At 35.0% G+C, this 23,484-nt stretch overlaps 4 protein-coding genes across 5 annotated transcripts; 3 read left to right on the plus strand and 1 right to left on the minus strand.

Moving 5' to 3' along the window:
- Window positions 1-192: 192 nt before the first annotated feature.
- Window positions 193-4,016, plus strand: LOC108978772 (stromal membrane-associated protein 1). The gene is made up of 2 exons (XM_018949218.1): window positions 193-587; window positions 1,593-4,016. Exons 1-2 carry the CDS (start codon window positions 461-463, stop codon window positions 3,071-3,073), a joined length of 1,608 nt encoding a protein of 535 aa, XP_018804763.1. The 5' UTR covers window positions 193-460; the 3' UTR covers window positions 3,074-4,016.
- An 886-nt stretch (window positions 4,017-4,902) lies between these two features.
- Window positions 4,903-6,396, plus strand: LOC108978785 (protein FAM8A1). The gene is made up of 2 exons (XM_018949234.1): window positions 4,903-5,251; window positions 5,325-6,396. Exons 1-2 carry the CDS (start codon window positions 5,054-5,056, stop codon window positions 6,249-6,251), a joined length of 1,125 nt encoding a protein of 374 aa, XP_018804779.1. The 5' UTR covers window positions 4,903-5,053; the 3' UTR covers window positions 6,252-6,396.
- On the minus strand, window positions 6,275-7,580 carry LOC108978786 (aminoacyl tRNA synthase complex-interacting multifunctional protein 1). Its single transcript, XM_018949235.1, has 2 exons — window positions 7,332-7,580; window positions 6,275-7,267 (listed from the first exon to the last, which is right to left on the minus strand). Exons 1-2 carry the CDS (start codon window positions 7,482-7,484, stop codon window positions 6,452-6,454), a joined length of 969 nt encoding a protein of 322 aa, XP_018804780.1. The 5' UTR covers window positions 7,485-7,580; the 3' UTR covers window positions 6,275-6,451.
- Window positions 7,581-7,609: 29 nt separating this feature from the next.
- LOC108978784 lies at window positions 7,610-23,000 on the plus strand. 2 transcript variants are annotated; one of them, XM_018949232.1, is made up of 14 exons: window positions 7,610-8,353; window positions 12,416-12,582; window positions 12,648-12,929; window positions 14,024-14,718; window positions 14,834-14,957; window positions 15,027-15,229; window positions 15,301-15,521; window positions 15,603-15,789; window positions 15,859-16,162; window positions 17,453-18,367; window positions 18,441-18,806; window positions 18,875-18,994; window positions 21,554-21,727; window positions 21,802-23,000. In XM_018949232.1, the coding sequence occupies exons 2-14, from the start codon at window positions 12,424-12,426 to the stop codon at window positions 22,432-22,434; spliced, it is 4,383 nt and encodes a 1,460-aa protein (XP_018804777.1). In that variant the 5' UTR covers window positions 7,610-8,353; window positions 12,416-12,423; the 3' UTR covers window positions 22,435-23,000. The 2 variants fall into 2 exon arrangements, with proteins under 2 accessions (XP_018804777.1, XP_018804778.1); XM_018949233.1 differs by lacking the exon at window positions 7,610-8,353 and adding an exon at window positions 8,608-8,671.
- The last annotated feature ends 484 nt before the right edge of the window (window positions 23,001-23,484 follow it).

The raw sequence follows: 23,484 nt of genomic DNA on the forward strand, positions 1-23,484 counted from the left end.
AAACAGACATTTATATGATAAGATTTATCATATGTTTATAATAGTTTGATATAAGAATATTCGAACATTCATTCGAACATACAAAATGTTCACATCAAATCTTAATTTATCTGTATAATTTTGAATACATAGAATGTTTTCGCCCTATTGACGTTTATGATTTTGCCTCCTGGCATTGACAATCAACTTTTCGCTCAATTTCGCCGTCATTCGACGTTTTTCTTTCGGTAATGTCACAGGAGAATATTTTTTATTTTTTGATTGGCACAGGAGTTATTTCAATTGCAGCATATTCCAAATCTACACAAAATTGTTATTTTATTCAATAATTTGCTAATATATAAACAAATGCAGCAAACATAATAGTGTAAATTAAAGTGAAAAGTGTAGTACAAGTGGTCATATTGATCGTCAAACAAGACCTTTTACAAGTGTGTGTTCAACATAGTGAAGTGGAAAAATGAGTTCAACTGCTAGCCGCAAGGAAAATGAAAGGACAAAATTAATACAGGAAAAATGCCAAACTCTGCTAACTCAGATGCTTCGCGATGAGGACAATAAATATTGCGTTGATTGTGATGCAAAAGGTAAGAATTGTATATAAAAATATAGATAGGGCACTCGGGGGGACAATATCATGTCATAGTGGGATACCAACAAGCAAAACCATAAAATCGACAGTAACCACCCAAAATATGCCAATCCTTAAATTTTAATGCCAGGTAAGGTGGGTGCAGTCACTAACATTTTGTGTCAGTAATATTTACAATGTTTTCATATTAATACTCATTTGGCAGCAATGCAAAGAGAGACCATTTTTACTGAATAAAAACTTATTCATAAGATACGTGACGACCAAATTTAGAGCTATTTCAATTTGAGATTGAATAATCGAAAGATTGCGGCAAAAAATATATTCCATAGTTGCAATGTGCGAACCCCTTACGTTTCCTAATGCCGCTGTCACTGATATTCATATCGTTGTTGGATTAATGTTGATAGGTTACGTGTCTATGAGTGTACCCGTAAATTTAATGTGTTAATTTTTCTCGTATATAAATACTCTGTCAAATTTTCTATTGACATGAGGAAAAATGTCGTTAAATCGCGATAAAAGTTTTTGCCTTAACAATTTTTTTATTACCATTTCCCATTGTCAGCTAAAAACTGCTAAAAATCAATACAAGCAAAATATACTTTTTTTTTAATAAAATTTTTTTTTATATAAGTATTCTGTTGTGATAAGTATTTTTGTTTCGAAAACAGATCCTTTCTCCTTTACTCGCAACCAATATTTAATCGAAATTACTTTACATACATAGCTAGTTATGAGTCAGAGTTTAAATATCTATTTATTGACTAAATGTGAAGATCACACGGGAATATGAGCGCGAGAGAATAGAGTAACATTTCGATAAAGCATCTTTTACAATTTTATTAAAAAAAACGCGATGCACTAACCACGCAGACAGTTTGTTGTTGTCAAGCACTGTTAAACTGATAAGCAATTTGTGGTGTTTACGTTTGTTGATATACATATAAAGCAGTATTGCTAACAATTATTTACTCAATAATAATATGCACATTTTTAGGTCCGCGCTGGGCATCATGGAATCTGGGTATATTCTTGTGCATACGCTGCGCCGGTATACATCGCAATCTTGGCGTACACATATCACGTGTTAAGTCGGTTAACTTAGACACCTGGACACCAGAGCAGGTAATTTCATTGCAACAGATGGGCAACTCGCGTGCGCGTGCTGTCTATGAAGCTCAGCTGCCAGATGGTTTTCGTCGGCCTCAGACCGACACAGCGTTAGAGTCTTTCATACGCGCTAAATATGAACATAAAAAGTATTTGGCACGAGAATGGGTACCACCATCACCGCCTAAAGTAGACTGGGCGAAGGAAATCGATGAAGAATTAGAGCGGCAAAAACGTAAGAAAAAAGCAGCTCAAGCTTGCACTTCAATGGGATTGAGTGTGATGAGTGCCATTGGTGCCGGAGGTGATAAGAAAAGTAGTACAACTTCAGCGTCTGTATCTAAGTCGACACCACTACCAGCACCGTTGCCAAAACCGAAGGCCGGACAAGTTGGAAGTGGTTGTAGCCCTAAAACTCAGCGTATTACAGTGAATTCCAATATCGGCGAAGGCAATCAGAGCAGTGATCTGCTCGGTCTCTCCTCACCCACAAAACCCGTCCAGAATAGTATGGGTAATAGCACAGGACAAGATTTGCAAAATGATAGCTTCACTGGTTTCCTTAGTGCAACACCATCCGCAGCGCCACAACCGGATCAAAGCAAAACAGCGGAATCGAATGGACAAAATACCATACAAAACTCGCTTGCAAAAGAGGAGGAAGACTTCTTTAATCAGGGATCTCTAAGTGGTGGCGATAAAGATAAATCAGGGAAACTAACGAAAGATAGTATTTTAGCATTGTACGGTACGGCACCAACCAACAACGTAGCCTCTCACAATCCGCACAGCGGTCAAATGCCTTTTGCCCAACCACAACCCATGTTTGCGGCAACTGGGGCCTATTCAGGTGGCTTGGCTCCCGGTGGCTATATGAGCGGTGGAGGTGCACCACATCCACAGCAACATCAATTCATGACGCCGCCAAATTCCGCCAGCATGTATAACGCTCCCGTTATGACGGCTCCTACGGCATTCACTGGACCCGGAATGCATATGGGTGGCGCCGGCGCAACTGGTGGTTTCGCTGCACAGTTTCCGGGAACGACTAGTACTGGCGTGTATACACAGCAGCATATTTCCAGTCTTGGAAATATGATGACTAACAATGGACAGCCGGTTAGCAATTTAAATCTTATGCACACGAATCAGAACCTACTGAGCGGAATGTCTATGATGGGCATGGCCGCAACTACGACGGGAATGATGCAACAGCCACCAATGAGTATGAATATGCCAATGGGGAATATGCAGATGTCTAGCGCGTTTCAAACAGCACCCACAGCTGGGGCCGGTGCTACGTCCACCAATACACACGGTCTAAATCAGCAATTCAGCAACTTAAATATTGGTAATGTGTGGCAGTGAGCGGACGGTTATTTGCGGGTTGGTAATCTGTAACGCCTGCGTGGTATGTCGTCAAAACTCAACTTGCCTTGTTCAATATTTCGCAATCGTAAACGCCGTCAACGGTGTGTTTTCGTGTTAAGTGTACATCAAAATGAGGAAAATATGCTTAGTAATTATATTTTTCAAAATATTTAAATATATATTTCATATTCCTTTAATGATTCGATAAACAAATCAATATAGATATGGAAAACTTGTTTTCTAAAATTTGCCGCAATTTAAGCAATTTATGCTTGTTAATTTCCAAAATCGTTTTTTTTTTAAATAACGCGCTCAATTTCCTAACTTGCATGTAACAAGAAAACATGACGAAAACATAAATTTTTTGTTTAGAATTGAAAATCACGTATAACTTTAACTTGAAAAATTGCCGATTTTGCAATTTTCATAATATATGTCCAGTTCATCATAGTGCTCGAAATTATTTACTTTTTCGTTCCTAAGTGTGTATCAAATGTCAATGTCTAAAGGATGCAGTACTTAACGTACCACACAGTATAAATCTATGAAACATGAATGTATAAAAACGTCAGCCAGCCTTCTGTCGTAAATAATAAAAATGTTAGCATAACGGGTTAAGTACGTGTGCTAGCAAGATTGAGAGAAAACAATATACAACTTTTTAAATGCAATATATAAACACTAGTTTTAAACAGCGTAATGATTTCTTATTTTTTGTTTTTTTTTTTATAAACATTCGGTTTTTTCATGGCTTAACAATCCTCGGTCAGCTGTATTACTTAAATCGAAATATTGAAAACTGAGATGATGTAAAGAATATGCTTATATATGTACATATATATATTAAAGCTAAGATCAGTATGTATGATGTGGAGGATGTTTCCTTCCAAAGCTAAATCGAAATTGGATTGTAGACCGCAGATACTTTTAATAAAAAAAATTATTTTCCACATTTCTTTAAATACACGACCATAATTGTAAGTTTATTACGATGTTTAATTGAAACTATGAATATCAATAAAAACAATAAATAAATAAAAAACAAGTCTACAATTACTAATAATGCTCCTTTTAAAAAAGGAGATTCGTTCCTTTAATCGAATGCTGTTGTTATTGCTGTAGCGGCAGAACACATGCCTGAAGTAATTTCTAGTAATGATGCCGAGTTGGCAGTTCTTGGGCGGATAAAAATCTGTAGAATATGACTATATGCTTGGTCAATAATATCTTTTAATTTGTGATGAGAGTCTTAGTGCTAATACAACAAACTTAAGGAAATCGCAAGGTTGAAATGGTTGCTCAGCAGGTAAGAAGAATTTTTAGAACACAAAAAATGGCAGTTTCATTTAAAATTTTACATGGGCAAATTTTATTGCTACACTGTAAACATCTTTAATTAGATAATTAATTATTGTATTTGCAAATATATTCGTATAAMAATCAGAATCCATTCATTAAATAAATAAAAATAAAAATAGGAATTATTTTTTCTTATGACAATTTCATTTCACAAAAGCTGAATGCAAATTTCCAATTGAGAGTCTTATTAGAATTTGATGCGTTTTAACGGACGCAAAATTGTGTAGGACCAAGAACTGTACTTGTAAAAACAAATTGAGGAAATCATAAACAAAAAATTAACGAATTCGATCCCCAGCAGCACAAATTCATAACCTTTATCATCGTAAATGTCCGATGTCTTTTTTTCGATTTGTAGTTGTTTATTTTCTTTACTCCCTTGTAAATAAATATGAATTTCGACATTATTGTGAATAGGTACATACAGTCAGCTGATGAAAATACATACATACATATATATATAGGTAGCACTGCGCAATGTCGGTTAAATAATTATAACGTATGTCGTGTCCATATTGGTGAAAAAAAAAACAAAACAAACAAAATATACATACGCAAATATTAAAAATAAAAACACCTATTAATGAGTTTGTGTTGAAATTTAAACAATAATTGAAAATGGCATCCATAGATAAGAAAAACGACATTAAAAATGAAAAAAAGTGTGAGGATGCCAACACAACGCCAGTTGGATCAGAAGTCAAACAGCTGGAAGCTGAAAAGGAGAAACTGGTTGCATCTGCACCATCAGCAGAAAGTGATATTGGTCGTGAAATGACTACCAAGGAGGCATATTTTGCCAGTCTAAACGAATGGGTGGGTGTTGCGTTTTTAAAAAGTCATGGTTCCCTTAATATTGAGTGTCTGATTGGTTGCAATTTCTTTTCAGGTGAAACATGCTAATATTTCGCAAAATGCCATGGCACTTTTCCCTTTGTATTTAATACATAGCTATCCACAAATGTTTCAAAACCTGATGAATAATCCTTTGGCTGGTTTAGGCGGTGCAATACCACCAATAAATGCACAAGCGGTGCCAGCTACTCCGAATTTAAACGCTGCCGATGCCAATGGTTTTGGTGAACGTGGACGCGTCTTGTTCCAGTATCGCATATTAAGTGATCAACTACAAAGTGAACTTATTCATCGTACAGGTGGTTACGAGTATGTTATTGCACCCTTCTGGAAGCGTGTAGTTGCTGAAATCATCGATATGGTTATATTACTGTTGTTGAAGATTGTGGTAACGTTTACAGTTATGAATTTATTTGATTTGGATTTGGGATTTGATCTCGACAAGGAAGTGTTGCGAAAAGCTATTGAAGATGATGATTACGTTAATTTTTTGGCTGTATCTATGGACTTTCTGGCGTTTTCTTCAGATCTTCTAATGCTTGAGCTACTAACCAAAATAATAGTTTGTTTCTATGAGGCCATATGGACAGCCGCTTATAACGGCGCTACCCCAGGTAAAGCGGCTATGAAAATACGCATACAATATGTAGAGGCGATTTATCCATTACCGCCTGCAGTTGACATGCAACCACAGCCACCACCATTTGCGAGACAGTTTCAGGGTTTCCAAGCCCAACGGATGTCAATCAATGCACTTATATATCCAAATGAGGTGCCAACATTCCATCGTGCTTTCATGCGTGCCGTATCAAAGAATTTAATAATGACACTATTTTTTCCAATGTGTTTTATAATGATTTTCTTTAAAAATAATCGTACCGCTTATGATATAGCAACTAAAACGATTGTTGTTGAAGCGAATCCAAACCCTACGCTTCGCCAGCCACCACCACCACAATAGGATCTATATAAATCAAATGGATGTTGGTTACTTTCGCATTTTGTTATTTTTTTATTATTGCTTGTTCTTTAAATTCTTTCAAGAATTTCCATATCTGAAATTTATTAACAATTTATGAAAATAAATATTTAAAAATTATCAGAAACATGCTTAGCATTTTCACTTTAAAAGGAGACTTCTTTTTAAGGATGGCTTCATATTTACTTCACATTCACATTCTTCAGAGTTTGTGCGACAACATTTCCTTTGCCGGGCACATACAATGCCGCACCTTTATAGCAGGCCACCAAATCGTCATTTGTTTTTAAATCAGGTGCACAAGTCTCAAATATTTTTTTCTTGGGATTTAGTTGTGCATCTGGTTGGCGAGTGTAACCTTCACAATGCACTAAGTCACCAGGTACAGCACCCGATGGGGGACTGAGAACTTCCACCTTATCAGGTGTGGAAGCACACATGACCATAGCTTCGGATGTCACACCACGCATTTTGGCTGGTTTCAAATTACATAGCACAACTACTAGACGGTTTTGCATCTCTTCTAAGGGCACAAATTTAACCAAACCAGATACTACAGTCCGTGGTTGGGGTTCTCCACAGTCGATCTTTTCCAAATATAAACTGTCTGCATCTGGATGACGACCAACTTCAATTATTTTGCCGACACGCATATCAAGGCGTCCAAGATCAACCGGAAGTTCCGCGGGAGCATTTGTATTGGTATTTGCATTGACCTTTTCCTTTTTCGGTTTCTTTTCTTTCACTTGCTTTTTATCGGCTGACTCAACTTCTGTCTGAGGTACAGTAGCACTTTTAAGATTTACTTCAACTGGAGTGCTTGGCGCTTCAGTGGAGAAACTACGTGTATTTGGTAATGCAATTTGCTTTTTACCATGGCTGAGTTCTAGTGCTATGAGTTGCTGCTTCGCAATCCGAACTTGTTGCTGTAACAAAGCGTTTTCTTTGCTTAATTGTTGTTTTTTACGAGCAAGAAGCTCTCCTCGCATCGCAGCCAACTAAAACGTACAAATATGTATGTAAAACTTTTGATATATAGAATTATTAATAAAAGATTTATACCTCTGATGAGATGGACGAAATGATTTGCGCATTGCGTTTATTGTTGGCAATAATCTCCTCCATTTCAGGTAGTTTTAAAATTTGGGTTTTGTGGTGCAATGATGTATTTACGATTCTACCAGCTCCACGGCCAAAAATGCGGTATAATGACATGGCTAAGCTATTGTGAATTTCACTTATCGGCCATATGATCAGAGCCAGTGAAAATTTATAAATACTTACATATATTTTTACACTTCTCACTAACTACGTTATTATGTTATTTAAATATTTTATGACCTTTTAAAATCGGTCATATTTTCAAGCATTTGAAAACATTACAAAAATATTTTTTTTGCATTAATTGTCTTCTCACTTTTCGCGAGCAATTTTTCGTATTAGCGAGTACGCTAGAAATTGTTAATCAGGTAACCCAATCATTGCTCATGCAATATTTTTATTTTGAGATACTTTTAATATGGAAGATTAACTAAAAATTATTTATTGTATATTTTTGTGATGTTTTTCACTTCACCGCAATGCAATTAATACAGATAACTAGATAATTATTGCTGTGAATCAAATGTGCATTTGATTGTTATTTTCTTAGCAAATTATGTAGGATTTTGGACTCGATTACTACTTATTGGTAGCATTGATTTTCTTAACCAGCTGTTGCGAACATGATTGAATAATGGTTGCGAACTTTGCTCATTTAGCATTGTTGCCATTTTAACATATAAAATGCGGGAATGTATGTGAGAGCGTATTGAGAGAGAGTTTTTGTAACATGCCATTTTTATCATTGTTGTTGCAACGTCAACATTCAAAGAACATTGTAAAATTCTTCCACAATAATCCTGAATTAAATTTCTTTGAGTTCATAGCTTTCTCATGTATTATAAAAGAATTACTGTCAATTAATGTGTTATGAAAATAAAATAAAGTAGTGCAAAATAGCTAAAACTTCAGTGATAAAAATTGCATTGAGTATGCGCTGAGTGTCCAGACATTTTAGTAACAAAGGATAAAGAAAACAAAAAGTAAGTGCAATTCAACCTTGATGATTAATTGCCTTTTATTTGAGTGAAAAGTGTATAAAAATCTTCGTCAATTACAATGGAGCTGCAAGTGTTCCAGAGTCACCTGTTGTTGTTTTTTTTTTTTTTGTAATATATATTCTTTGTGATGATATATGCATAAACGCGTATGTGTGCATACACAATAGTTCATTCACTTTGTTTACAAAGCAAAACAACGAAATGTACATTAGAGCTAATACAACAACACGCCTACAAAAATATTTAAATATGAATTAAATACTGGCACATGTGTGTGCCATTTCGTCACAATATTTTGAGGTATTTGAAATAAGGTCATTCAACCTAATGTTACAATATATAACTACTCAATTTAAGAAGCAATTTGCGTGTCTGTTGTCATGAGGTTGCGTTCATTAGCAAAATTCATTAAATAACCGGTTTAAATTCCTTGCCTATTAAGGTAGACCCAGTAAAAAAATTATCTTCTATAGAAAAAAAAATATATGGAATTGTTTGTGAGTGTATAATTTCATAGTTTTTTTTACTTTAATTAAACTATATGAACCTTGGAACTATACTTTTTATCAGAAGTAGTGCTGCTGTGCTGCTAGCGAAATGTGCATACAATCCTATCCGTCTAAGTACGTACATATGTATGTATTTACTTATCTGAACGAAATTTCACAACATTCATGGCGCTCAACAAGTTAGCTACGCGCGGTTAACTCCATTTTTATATCTTCAAAACGCATCCATAGATAATGCATAATTCTTTCAAAAATCATGTTGTGTGTCTCTTACGTATTATTTTTCTTTCATAACAAGGCCATTGATTGCAATTAAAATAGAAATTACTTGGAATCGTGATTCAATTGAAAATTTGTATATATGTACATACATTCATACATATGTATATGACATGATTCACAATTTACCTGAAGTGTGATTTTATAACTTAGATAAGGTTATCAACAACGTTAGAGGTATTGACATTATCTGAAATAGAAAGTTAGTTTAAGTGTTAGTTGTTAATTAAGTATTAAAAAAGTTATTTCCGAACAATTCGTTGACTTAAATTAATCTCTTTATAATAACATGTATTCACATACATATGAACATATGGCACATACGTATAACAACATGGGTATGCACAGACTACGCGGGATTCGGTTTATCGGTGATCTTTAGTGAAGGGTTAATAATTTATTTCGGAACCTCCTTCACAAGAAGGGGTATTTACACTCTGTGTATATTAAGTTTGATCGAAGTTTGCTAAACCCGGAATGAAACAGCGGAGATCATACAAAATACATAGACGCTCAGATCTAAACGGCTTTCTTGACGACCTTTCTTACTTCCGCATAGCACGGAACTTAACACTCTCCCTCACTAAATCCACAGCGACCATATTCACAAACTTTACGAGGAGCAAAGACCTGACCTTACTATTGCAGTCGATGGCGTTAAGATTCCGATTGTCAATAACCCTAATATTTTAGGTGTGACTTTCAACAATCTGTGCTCCTTCATTCCTCATACGGCCGGGATTATCGACAAAGCACAAAGCCGCAACAAAATCCTCAAGTCGCTAGTAGGTATGGGGAAAGCATATAGGAACGTTGTTGGCAACTTGCAAGACAATCGGCCGGCCGGTCCTTAACTACGTCGCATCAATATGGTCGTCTAGATGCAGTGGAACGCAAACGAGGAAGCTCCAGACGTGTCAAAACACTGCACTCTGGACTACGACAAGATGCCTCTTGATGTCACCCATTAAAAACCTGTATAGTGAGGCCCGTATGCCCCCAGTTAAGTAGCATAATAAGCTCGTCTCCACGCAGTTCCTGCTGAGGTCATTTCGCAGATACCACCAGTGAATGGCATACTTGGAGTTAAACCACCACCTAGACGAAGAGCTCCTTTGTTGTGAGAAACGAAAGTGATCCGTACGCAGTTTAGTTCTGGACACTGTAGCAGGTTAAACCCCTACTTATCCAGACTAGACCCCGACATATCTAAAATATGTTCTGACACCACCTCTTTGCATGCCCTATTAACCCTACTCATCTCACACCCTTTTCTCTTTGGTCCGACCCCGTCGAAAAAGCACGTTTCTTGGGTTTACCGATGGATGACGTCGACGACATTTTATCTAATCCTTACCATACGGGAATTAAGTATCCGTTACAACAAGAACAACAACAACAAACGTCGGAGACCCTATAAAATACATAGAAGCTCAGATTTTCTGAGTTGTGCAGGTTTCAAGGTCTAACGTAAACATTTCCATCGAAGTAATGGTAGCGCTCTACTTTTGAACTTGTACAACACAGTGGAATAGTGCCTTATCGATGCAAATATCGATCCCAGGGATACTACTCTAAAAAATCAGAGCATATTCTTCCAGATCCCCTGGTTGCAAGTTGCAAGAGTATAAATTGTTCGGTTGCAAACACTTGTTTCTGTTGGCTTTTGATGGTCCAATAAGAAGTTTTACGAAAAGGTACCAAAAACAGCAGCGCTTATCGCCAATTGCAGCTTATCATAATCAATGCTGATGAGTCATACATTTTTTTTCTTTGCAAATAGCGTCTCGTTGTCTTTCGACTGCGTTTTCGATATTAGTTGCGGTGTCTATCGATTTGTTTTTTTTTTATTTTTCCGGGAACTTTTTGAAGATATAAATCGTTTATTTCGTTGACACTATCATTCCTATTAACACAACCAATGAAATTCCTTGCGTCTTGCAATAGTTAACCAAGCGGCCCATTTTTGCCGACAGAACATATTGATTGCTGTTCAAGATTTATGGATAACGCAAGTTTAAAAGATGAATGAGTAGTTTTTTCATCCTTTAGAAAAGCAGCAATTCCTGACGAAGCAACAACAAACACCCGTTCCCACGACAGTCGGGTCTACGTAACCGGAACGGACCCGAATATTTATTCGGTCAAGGACTGTCAATTCGGCAGAACTCTGCCACTACAACAACAACAACAACAACAAGCAACAACAAACAAGACGTGCATAATTATATAAACAGCATATTGATCTCTTCAACGAGCTCTCGATTGCACAAAACATAAGCACGTACGTACATATGTACATACAAGTCGAAGTATTAGGGTGTACCTAAAAAAATTATTTTTATTCAAAATAGTCTCCTTCTGCTTCAAAACAGCTTTTTGCATGGTTCAAAAGCATTTCGAACGAGTGTTTTAGCTCGTTGGCCGGTGTGGCCGCCAGTATGCCGGTGCAAGCCTTTTGAATGGCCTCTACGACAGCATAACGCTTACTTTTCATGGGCAAATGCATTTTTCCGAATAGGAAGATGGACGCACGGTGCCATATAAAGTGAATACGGGGAGTGGTTAATGGTTAAAATGTGATTTGTGTGGTCAAATAATCGGTCACAAGTATCGATATTCGGGCCGAACACGTCAAATACGGCGCACCAAATGCTGCAAAACTCCAAGGTAGCATTGCCTTCACTTTTGACTTCTCATGCGCGATTTTTGGGTTTCGGCTCGTCCGGTGAATTCCATTCAGCACTCTAGCGTTTCCTTTCGGAATCATATTGGAAACACCACATTTCGTCTCCATTCACAATATTATAGAGGAAGTTTTTGTCCTTTTTGACCTGTTTAATGATGTTATTCGAATGTTGGATTCTAAAATAACGTCGGCTTTCCGACTTTTCTCATTCTGTAGAGGTACTTTTTGAAGTATCCCAATTTTCGTTGAGCTGTGGAATCAAACGAGTACATTGCTACAAAAATGTAATGACATTTAAGTCTTCGCAGAAGAGTGTTTTAATTCGAAAATGGTGGATAACGAGCCGCTCCTGCAGCAAACAAACAAMAACTCTACGATAACACTGAACAAACAAATCTGTAGGCATTTCTATTATTATTTATTAAGTTGCTTTATTCACCATTTAAACTTATTTTCAATTCTTATCCAGTCTCAATCAAATTACAATGACCTATACAATATTTCCAAATTTTATATATGTATATAGAATTGCGAAAATTTTCAACTAACCGCTTGGCATATTTTCAGCAACCACCATGACCACATCCAGTTTCTCGAGCGATGACACCGCACTTGGCGATCACTATGCGTTGGACATTATTAAGGGTAATTTTCTGCGTGATTTTGATATGCGAGACGTCTTGCCGTGCTTACAAGGCATCTTTAGCAAACTGGAAGAACAATATATAAATGCAGTGCGTCATCCATACGAAAGTGTTTAAGTTAATTTTTTTATTAATAAATATGTTTTTTTTTGTAGCACCTTCAATGCGATAACGAGTATACACAAAATGCCATCACCGATATCCAAGATGTCCTCGGCGAGGAGAAGGCTTCACGTCTATTCGCCGTATTGCGCAACAAGAATTATGCACAAATACGCAAATTTATGGAAGTTTTGAGTAGTGACTATTTATGGCTAGTGAGTCATTTCGACAATGTGAATAAAGTGGACCATAGTAATTATGTGGATTTAGTACACTCTTTGCATTCAAAAGTTAGCCTTAAATATGAAGATTACAATGTACATCGTTCGATGCCGGTAAGAATATTTTTTTTTGTCTATTAATTAATATATGTATATATTTTTTTTGGAAAGTAGAACAGCCAATGTTGTTGTTGTAGCGGCATAATTCTGTCGAGTTGACAGTCCTTGGCCGGATAAACATCCGGGTCTGTTCCGGTTATGTAGACTCGTATGTCGTGGGAACGCAACCAACTAATGTCTTTACTACTGGTATATGGGTAGATGTATAGATAGATAAAAAAAGCGTTTTATCACCTGCCCTCTCACGACTCAGATAGCTCCCGTACATTAATGAACTACAATATATAGCTAGGTGTCATTGAGGCGATGCGATCCCCATTTAGTACTATGTATTCAAAGGCTTTGCGTCTACTTAGCCCAACTGTTATAATATATAAGATAAGTTAGATATGGTGAATTCATGTGTAATTACATATTATAAGTAAAGGTGTTTACCAGTATGTGTTTAATGAAAGGTGTTAAATTTAGGTGTGGTGAATTTTTGATTTCTAATGTGGTGAGGTAGGTATGCTCAATAAAATGTTGTTTTCGCATTCTAACGTGCCAACATATTGTTGAAGTACATAAATATGAACTGTTATACAGTCCATAATTTGTGTGATCAGTTAGATATGGTGAATGTGGGTGTGGTGAGTTCATGTGTAATTAGATATCAGATGTATATGCTATATGTTTAATTAAAAGACGTTAAGTTTAGGTGTGGTGAATTTTTAATTTATAATGTGGTGAGTTAGGTATGCTCAATAAAATGCCATTTTCGCACTCAAACGTGCCAAAATATTGTTAAAATACATAAATATGAAACGTTATTAAGTCTGCAATTTGTCTGATCCGTTATACATGATGATTTTAGGTGTGGTGAGTTTGTGTGTTATGTGTAATTAGATATCAGATGTATATGCTATATGTTTAATTAAATGTGCTAAATTTAGGTGTGGTGAATTTTTGATTTCTAATGTGGTGAGTTAGGTATGCTCAATAAAATGCCATTTTCGCACTCAAAGGTGCCAACAAATTGTTCAAGTACACCATAAGAACTGTTATACTATGCTTTTATAATCCAAACTTATCTATTATTGTCATTTTAGTTCCGCAAATTACGCAATGCCTTACTTACCATGCCAATGCAAGGTCGTGTAATATTAGCCAGCGACTTCGGTTATGGCAAAAAATGGCTCGCAGTCGACGTTTGCACTGATTTTGATGTTGCCAAAGCAATGAATTTTCAAATCTACTGGATCGATATGAGCGAATGCACGAGCGCATTGGATGATCTACGTATGTTACGTTATCTCAAACTTTTGCTAACCCAATCGACACGTTCACCCTCACCGGCCGGCTATGGTTCATTAGAACGTCCAGACCAAAATACAAAATCATTTAAAAATTCAATAGATGAATATAAACATTTGGTTGGCCAAGAGCTTAGGAAGATTTCGCATGAAAAGTGCCTTGTCGTATTGGTGAATGTACGAAATACGCATGCGTTGGAAGTCTTCGATTTGCCATGCAAATTACTTGTACTCACACGCAGTAAAAAGGTTAGCGATTCATTTGCGAAAAAACGCAGCACAACAATACGCTTGACAAACGGCCTGACGCGTGCGGAATTTTATATGCTCTTTGAAAAATATCTAGGGCAACAGAATTTGTTGGAAAAGTATATGGATTTGATTTATGCGCACAGCAATGAACATCCATACTTGCTCAGCTTGATCGGGCAGAGCTTACGACAAAATTTGGCTAATTGGCAGGATTGGATCGACAAATTGCGCGAATCAAAGTGAGTATGAAAGAATACTTTGGTTGTTTATTTATTTGTAATAGTAGAAGTAGCAAAAACTTGGTTAAAATTTGGTAAATTTTTTTTTTAAAGAATTTAAATTTTTTTTTAACAGATTTTTTGACGATAAATTCAATGCAGCGATTGAAAAAAGTCTTGATAGCTTAGAACCGGAGTTGAGAAAAACATTTATGAAGACATTCAGTTGCTTTCCGCATGCCATTTATGTGCCACAAAGGGTAAACATATTAATTTTTATAAAAATAAAAATCATTGTTTTTGTAATTCGTTACTTTCCCACATTACAGCTGATCGCTGCGCTCTGGCCTGCGGGCAAGTGTGAGAAAGACTTGGAAAAGTTATATCGCCATGGTTTTCTGGAAAAGCTTATTTCACCATATGGTGAGATCTGCTATAAGCAACTCTTCGTCTATGGTAAAACAAAGCAAAACGATGAAGTGTCAGCGGCTGATATGGTGGATATGCATAAAAAGCTGCTTAATTATTATCAGTAAGTTATGCTTAATTTTTATTTTACTTTAAATGTATTTTTTTATACAAATTACTTTTTTCTTATTGCAGTCTAGTTGAAGATCTGGCGAGGCGTAGCGAAGTTTTGCCATTTAAGCGTGACATGCATGGCTTCTATTTCTTCTCTTGCATTGGTTATCATATCAATAAGTCTGGACTCACCGACTACTTTCGTCAGCTGTATTTGGATTTTGGTTTTCTGGAGCAAAAAATACGCAATGTTGACTTGCTAAGCACCATTGCCGATCTAGAAACATATCAAGAGTATATTGGTTAGTTGAATGCCAGTATTCATGCAACAATTAAACTGTTTATTATATCTAATTATTTATAATTTTACTATTTATACGCAGCTGTTGATTTGCAGGCACGCAAATTATTGCGTGCATTACTCAAATTTTTACCCAATATCGAGAAGACACTGCAGGAGTCAAGCAACACCACACTTTTGCAATGCGCCTTCATGGAGGATGGTTTAGTTGGTATTGAGGCGCGCAAACAAGCGGCCGCTTTTCCAAATTTCGCTTGGTTTGAGCAACAGTGAGTATTTCCATCACGATTCCATTTTAAGTTTCAAAGTCGCTCATAATATATTCTCTTTTAACACAGCGGCTGTATTCATCAACGCCAAAATATTGTACCACTGCCAAGTGCACCGAAAAAAGTCCTATTACTCGATCAAGAGCGTTCGCTAATTGCTTTGCAAGAAAGTTCAGCAATTTTGCTGATCAACATAACCTTTGATTGGAATACTTACACAGTGAAACTTAAGGAACCCACGCGCAGCAAATCAAACGTGGTTGATATACGTTTTTTCCGTGACAATAATTCATATATTCTGTTAGCATTATACGATAATGGCAATATGAATGTTTGGTCGCTACAGGGTGATTGCAATATGTACCGGCGCAGGGTGAGTAGATATTTTATTTATTTTTTAAGCTTTTTTCCTTCAATATTTATGCTCTTGCAACATATTGCTACAGAGTGTACTGTTGTTGTTGTAGCGGCAGAATTCTGCCAAGTCTGTGGCCGGATAAAAATCCGTACTAAAAACGTAAAAAAGTACTAAAAAAATATAAATAAATTAAGATATAAAACTCAAATTTGGCACAAGGGATCGCAGTAGCAAAACTTTTTTTTTAACGTAGGCGTGTCCCCGCCTTCTAATAGGTTTAATTTAGATATCTTCTAGACCACTAAAGCTACAATAGTCAAATTCACTCAGAATAAATCCCTTAAGCATTCCTATCGACACGGTGAAAACTGTTGAAATCGTATGATAACCCCGCTCACTCCCTATTTAACGGTACTGTTAAAAACTACTAAAATCCCGATAAATCGATAACTAAATACAGCAGAGACATTAAATTTTACACCCGAGATTATATAAGAGGATTTTAATGGAGCCGGGGTCAAAACTTGACGATCGGCCTGGTACCACACACTTTTCGGTGAAACTACATATCTCGAGACCTGCTTGACCGATTTCAACCAAATTTGGCACGTGACATTTTTATGTTACAGTGTGAAAATGGGCTACGAACACGCCTACTTCCCATATAACTAACGGGTCTCATTTATCCGAAGGTACTTCCCTGGCTTTAAACCTTGTAAGTTACAAGAGTATGAAATGTTCGGTTATACCTTAAGTTACCTCTTCCTTACTTAACGTAACTTTAAGTAGCATAAAATAAAAAACATAAAGTAACTTAGCGTCACTTAATTAACACAACTTAACATAACTTAAACTGAGAATACTTAACTTAACACATCTTAACATAACATAACTTAACGTAGCTTAACTTAGCATAACTTTTGGTAACGTAAAGTATCAAACATAACATAATGTAGCTTAACTTAACACAACTTAACATAATGTAACTTAACATAACGTAACTTAATATAATTAACTAAACATAACTTAAGATATCTTAACTTTAGAAATTTAATAAAACTTAAGGTATCCTAACTTTAGTAATTTAACATAACGTAACATAGCATGATTTAACATAACCTAACTTGGAATAACTTAACATAACTTAACGTGGCAAAAATTAACGTAACGTAACTTATCCCAACTTAACATAACTTTAGGCACATAACTTAACTTAATTAAAAATAACGATTGAATTGAATTATCTGAACATAACATTATCTTATTTAACATACTACATTATTATAATCTTCTTCCACCCAACAGTCTCACTCATTTGCGCGTCCAGCTGAAAAAGAAATCGAATGTCGGAACTTCATACCCATCGATCATTTGCTTAAGCCTATATCAGCTTTTGATTTCTCCTACGGTGTCAACACTAATCCGTCCAACTTATATTTGGCTTATAAAACCGGTGAAATTCGTTATATTGAGTGGAATAGCGAAAATGAGATCTTCGTGCCTGCGCCATATGAGTGTTTGAAAACCGGCATGGCGGATATATGTCTACTACGCATCGTCTTTAACCGTAATTATATAGTGTGCAACAAAGCGGGTGACATATGCATTTTCGATGTATTGGATTACTCACATCTACGTGGCATCGAAACATTCAAACATTTAATTGAAACCATCGAATTAACACGCAATGAGTTGCTGTTAATTTGTCGCCGTTGCATTGTGCACTTTACAAGCAGGTCTATAAATCAAACTGGCGAGCCGAACTATCTGCTACAAGAGCGCGACATAACAGCTGATGATGCGCATAATGTCATCAATTGTGCCAAACTATTGCACATCAACGGGCATAAGCAACTGCTATTGGGCACTAAGAAGGGTCTCATAATGTTTGACATCGAAACGCGTACAAAAGTTTTGACGACAAACGTTAACGAAGATATCACTTGTGTGGATATACAGCCACTGGATGTGGTTAAGAACAAATATATCGTGGCGTGTGGCTCCAATGCGCATAAGTTCTTAAATCTGTTTGCGTTGCGCACCAATGCCGCTGGCAGACCGCTGCTCAGCTGGTCGGGTAGTTCAAAAACATTACGCACGCAGCTGCCGAACTTGGACTTACAGATGCCACCATATGTGTCGTTGAAGGGCGGCAAATTGTATACGGTGCAATATGAGCATGATGCGGCGACACTGTTAGCGGTCGACTCTCAGAATCAGGTTGTTTGAAATTGTAGCAAAATTGTTTTAAATATATTTTTGTAATTTTATTTGCTTTTCTTATATTTTTCAGTTACATAAAATTGATGCCAGCGGTCATGCGCGTGTATATGAAACAGCGCCAGACATCATCACTGCCATTACACAATACGGTGAGCGGTCATTTATCGGTTGCGCTAATGGTGTGCTTGTTTATTTGAGTTTGTATGCAACTGCGCCGGCAGCTATGCAACAGGTGTTTACTGAGCAGCCGATTGAGTTTTTACAGTTGCTCGATGAACATACACTGATTGCCGCCGGTGCCAATGAGTTTGTAGTTTTTACAAACTTGAATTATGGTGTGTGTAAGCGTTTTCCAATGCTCGCCAATAGCGTTATGCGCTGTTTTCATCTACCAGCCGGGCAAATACTTATACTTTTTACCAATCGTGCATTCTCGGTATGTGAAAATAGTATAAAGTGTATATTTTATTTATAGTAACAATGAAAAAAAATTATTATTAATAGGTTTTGGACGAGTGTGCCAATTTAATATACAATTACATTCCGAAAACTCCAGTCAGTATTGGTGGTTGCGATCTCCAAAACAACCAACTTTTTATAGTAACTGAAAACTATAAAATCGAGGTGAGTAAAGTGAGAAGTAAATAGCACAATTATTATTCGAAAATTGAAACTTTTCTATATTTTTCGAAATTTCATTGTTCAATATATTTTTTCGAAATTGCAATATATACATACATATGTACATATATATTCGAAATTTTAAACTTTAATGTACATATATATATTTTTCGAAAATTTAATATAAATAGTTTTCGAAATTTTAATTTTCTATATATTTTGACCAAATTTTGAACCAAAATATTTTTTTAAAATTATAAGCTATGTAGCATATATTTTTCGAAAATTTAAACTTTAATCTATGTTTTTCGAAATTTCAATCTTCAATATATTTTTTCGAAATTTCAAACTATAATATCCAGATATTTTTCCAAATTTTAATATATGTACTTTTCGAAATTTCGATATTCAATATACTTTTTCGAAAATTGTAAACTTTCTCTTTGATTTTCGAAATTTTAATATTCAATAATTTTTTTAGAATTATAAACTTTATTAAATATTATTCGAAGTTTCAAACTGTAATATACATACGTATATTTTTCAAAGTTTCAATATATGTACATATATATTTTTCCATATTGCCAAATCCAACATATTTTTTCGAAATTGTAATATATGTTTGTGCAAAATTTTCGAAATTGTAAACCTTATTATATATTATTTGTAATTTCAATCTTTAATATATGTACATGTAATTTCAACTTGAATATACACAAAATTTTAAACCTCGATATATTTTTTCGAAATTTGAACTAACATTTGAAAAAATCATCAAATTCGAGTTTGAGAAAAAAGCACAAGAAAAGTTTTCTCAGAAAGAAAATGTCAAAAAAAAAAAAAAATTCTGAAAAAGTTATTAAATTCAAATTTGGAAAATAATTCTCAGACATTTCGAAAATTTAAACTATAATCTATGTTTTTCAAAATTTCAATATTCAATATATTTTTTCGAAAGTTTAAACTTAAATATACGATTTTCGAAAATTTTAACATTGTTATACATATATTTTCCGAAATTTAAAATTATACTTTTTTGTTCATCAAAACATCTAAACATTATATACATATATGTATGTATGTATATTTTTTGCTAAAATAGATATGTATGTATTTTTCGAAACTTTAAACTTTAATATATATTTATCGAAATTTTTTATTCTATAATATTATACATTTTTCGAACATTTGATCTTCAATATGTATTTCTAAAAAATTATAACATTATTATCGAAATTTTAAACATTATAAGTATATTTTTCGAAAATTTTAAACTTTGTATTTATTTCAAAAATTTCAACTTCAATAAATATTTTTCGAAAATTTAAACTAACATATTTATTCCGAAATTGAGTATATTTTTTCCAAAATTTAAACGTCAATATACGATTTTCGAAAATTTTAACTTTATTATATTATATATGTATTTTTCGAAATTTTAACCTTATTTTTCTAGAATTTAACTTTAATATTTATTTTCGAATTCTTAAATTTTATTATATAAAATATTTCGAAATTGTGTACTTCACTTTATATTTGTATTTAGTATGCTGTTAAAGCCATCAGTCAAACCATCATCCCAAAAATATATATTTTCCTACACTATCTACCAGTTTCTATATATTTACCATGTTTGCTTAGTTATAAATACTATATATATCTGCCTTTCAGCTGTTATTTCCTTTTATTCTGATGCATGAGCGATGAAAATGTTTTTCTAAACATATTCTATGACTATGTATGTCAGCGTTTGGATTCTTTGGTGCAAGCTCTATCCACACTTTTTGGTTCTCTTAAACTAAATTTACAGACTTTGACAGGTGCAACCTTAACGGCATAGTATAATTTTTAACTGAATGTGCCATAACATTTACCTCGAAATATTTTTAACCTGTGTTAACATATTTTATATCAATGCACGCTCTTGCTCAAGTTGCTAACTCAGCTGTTTTAATATTAAATGTACCAAGTCACTAACAAAATGCTGTAAAGAAAGTTATGTTAAATACTAATATAGATTATTTTGGAATCGGTTTGGCATGTTTTGAATAAAACGATATTTCGATACTTGCCTGTCATATTCATGCGTTTCAAAGCTGACCAAAGATACAGAATTTTATAGATCACAATACCATCTTGCTCTATATTGTTTTTGTTTTCTTGTTCTTGTTTTTATTTTATTTCATTTTTATTTTTTTTTAATTTTATTTTTTGATGATTTATTTTCTGTAGTTGAATTTATTTATTTAATTTTAATTTTTTGATATTTTTATTACATTTTTTTAAATTTTTTTTATTTAATTTTTTTTACTTTAATATTTTTCTCGCCGTTTATTTTTTGACAGTCCGGCTCAATTTTGATCTGATAAACTTTTTGACACTTTGATTTCCGGTTATTCAACTTATTATGGTACATAAATGGCTATTTCATTTATATTACTTACATACACTCTACATAACCTACATAACGGTCTTAATATGTGCACTCACACTGTCATCAAAAAAATACCACATTGTTCCCAACATAAATTACTAAATTATCACTTATTTGTATGTTTAAAGGTTTTCGATATTGCCGAGTCGCTTGGTCCCAAACAGCCGAACATGACATACAACGCCGGTGATATGTTTCGCGGCGCACGAGTCAGCTGTATAGCGGTATCACGCAAAGCCAACTTACTCGCTGTCGCTTGCTATACAACGGACCATAATGGCGAGGACGACATAAGCATACATGTATGTAGACACAAGATTTTAAAATATTATTAGAAAATCACACAACTTAACATAACCTATTTTAACACTTGTAGGTTTACGATTGTCAATTACACGCCAAACGCATCGATCTGCTCTACACACTCAATGGTCACGCGCAACGCGTCAATAGCATGCGTTTCTCGCCCAATGCCTATGTGCTAGTCAGCTGTGCTGAGCAGCTATGCTGGTGGAGCCTGCACATGGCGGCGTGTAAGCTGAACAATGCCATCGCAAACACAAGAACACAGCCGCGACGTAGCGGTCTTACACGTTTTCCCTCCGATAGTGAAGACGAAGAAGCGCAGGAAGAGCACTTAAGCGCCGGTAAACTTGCAAGAATTTTGGAAGATGTTTCGCTGCTGGCGCGTAATGACACACGCCCACCAACCGATGTCACACCGGTCGATGATGTTGTTGATTTCACAATGGTGACCGGCGGAGTTGATGCCATTTGGAAGAGCAAGTGTGGGCCGGCAACAAATTGTGAATTGTTGGCATGTGTGAAATTTAATGGCAATGAGGCGCTGCAGTTTTTCGCCAATGAAGCGTTCACGAAATTCCAGACCATCGACAATGGCGGCAGTTATTATGTGTTGACACTGCATGATTTCAATGCGCCGTTGGAGACGTGTGAAAGCGTCGTTGAAACGTCAAGTGCTGTTGCGGACTGTGATGTAGTCACCTGACCGGCTGACAGTCGTCTTTGTACGCCGGAGGGGCGTACGAAAAAGGGTTCTGTTGCAAAAGGTGTGGCTGTGATTGAGACTGCCGTGTTTCGCTACCAATTTATATGCTTTTTAATTTATTTTTGTATATTTCACTGCGATCTCTTTGCATGTGATTGCTAACGGTAAAGCTAATGGTAAAGCAAGTCAAAAGCTCAACGCCAAAAAAGAAAACAATCAAATGCTAGCTATTTTTATATACGTATTTACATTAAACTAGCGCCAATATTTAGTGTATAAGTATTAAAGTTTTAAAGACAACACAAGGCAACTATGACGTAACTATTTTTTTTTTTTTGTTTATACACTACAAAGAAATAGCAACTGCAGGGTGCAACAAATAGGTGCCAAATAGTTTATTTTTATGCAGTAAACAAACTATTTGCAGTGTGCTGTTTATGAAAGACACTCTGTAAGTTGACCCAGTGAACAGCTGAGTTAACGGTTTAGTTTTTATATGTTAAAAATAACGTATTCCAAAAATGTCAAACCAATTTTTCTTAACATAGAACTCAATATATGTATTATTGATATAATTTTTGTATAGATTTTGTGTAAGTTTATATATTTTTCTAAACTCTAAGCGTAGCGCATTTATTATCTAGCAAATACTGCCACAGTAAAGCATTTATATTTGTGCTTGGTAGCGTTAGCAAAGACTGAAACAATCGTGGTATTTGAAGTTGTGCTTTACATGCGTAAAACTACTAAACCCAAGCCTCATATAATATGTTTAGTGTAATACAATTTATGTCCTTTCACTTAAGTCGACTAAAGGTATACCAACATATTATTACATATCGTCACCTAAAATGCAAAATAACGTAAAATCACTTTTCATAAGCTTCCAGGCGCAGGAAAAACGATATAACAGAAAACACTCATATTGAAACAAAATTTCAGTTCTGGTTATAAAATGGTTATGTATGGGTTATATAATGGTTATGTATTGGTTATAAAATGGTTATGTATGAGTTATATAATGGTTATGTATGGGTTATATAATGGTTA

Source organism: Bactrocera latifrons, unplaced genomic scaffold, assembly GCF_001853355.1.
Source record: "Bactrocera latifrons isolate USDA-ARS-PBARC rearing strain unplaced genomic scaffold, ASM185335v1 scaffold_127, whole genome shotgun sequence".
Taxonomy (NCBI): Eukaryota; Metazoa; Arthropoda; class Insecta; order Diptera; family Tephritidae; genus Bactrocera; species Bactrocera latifrons.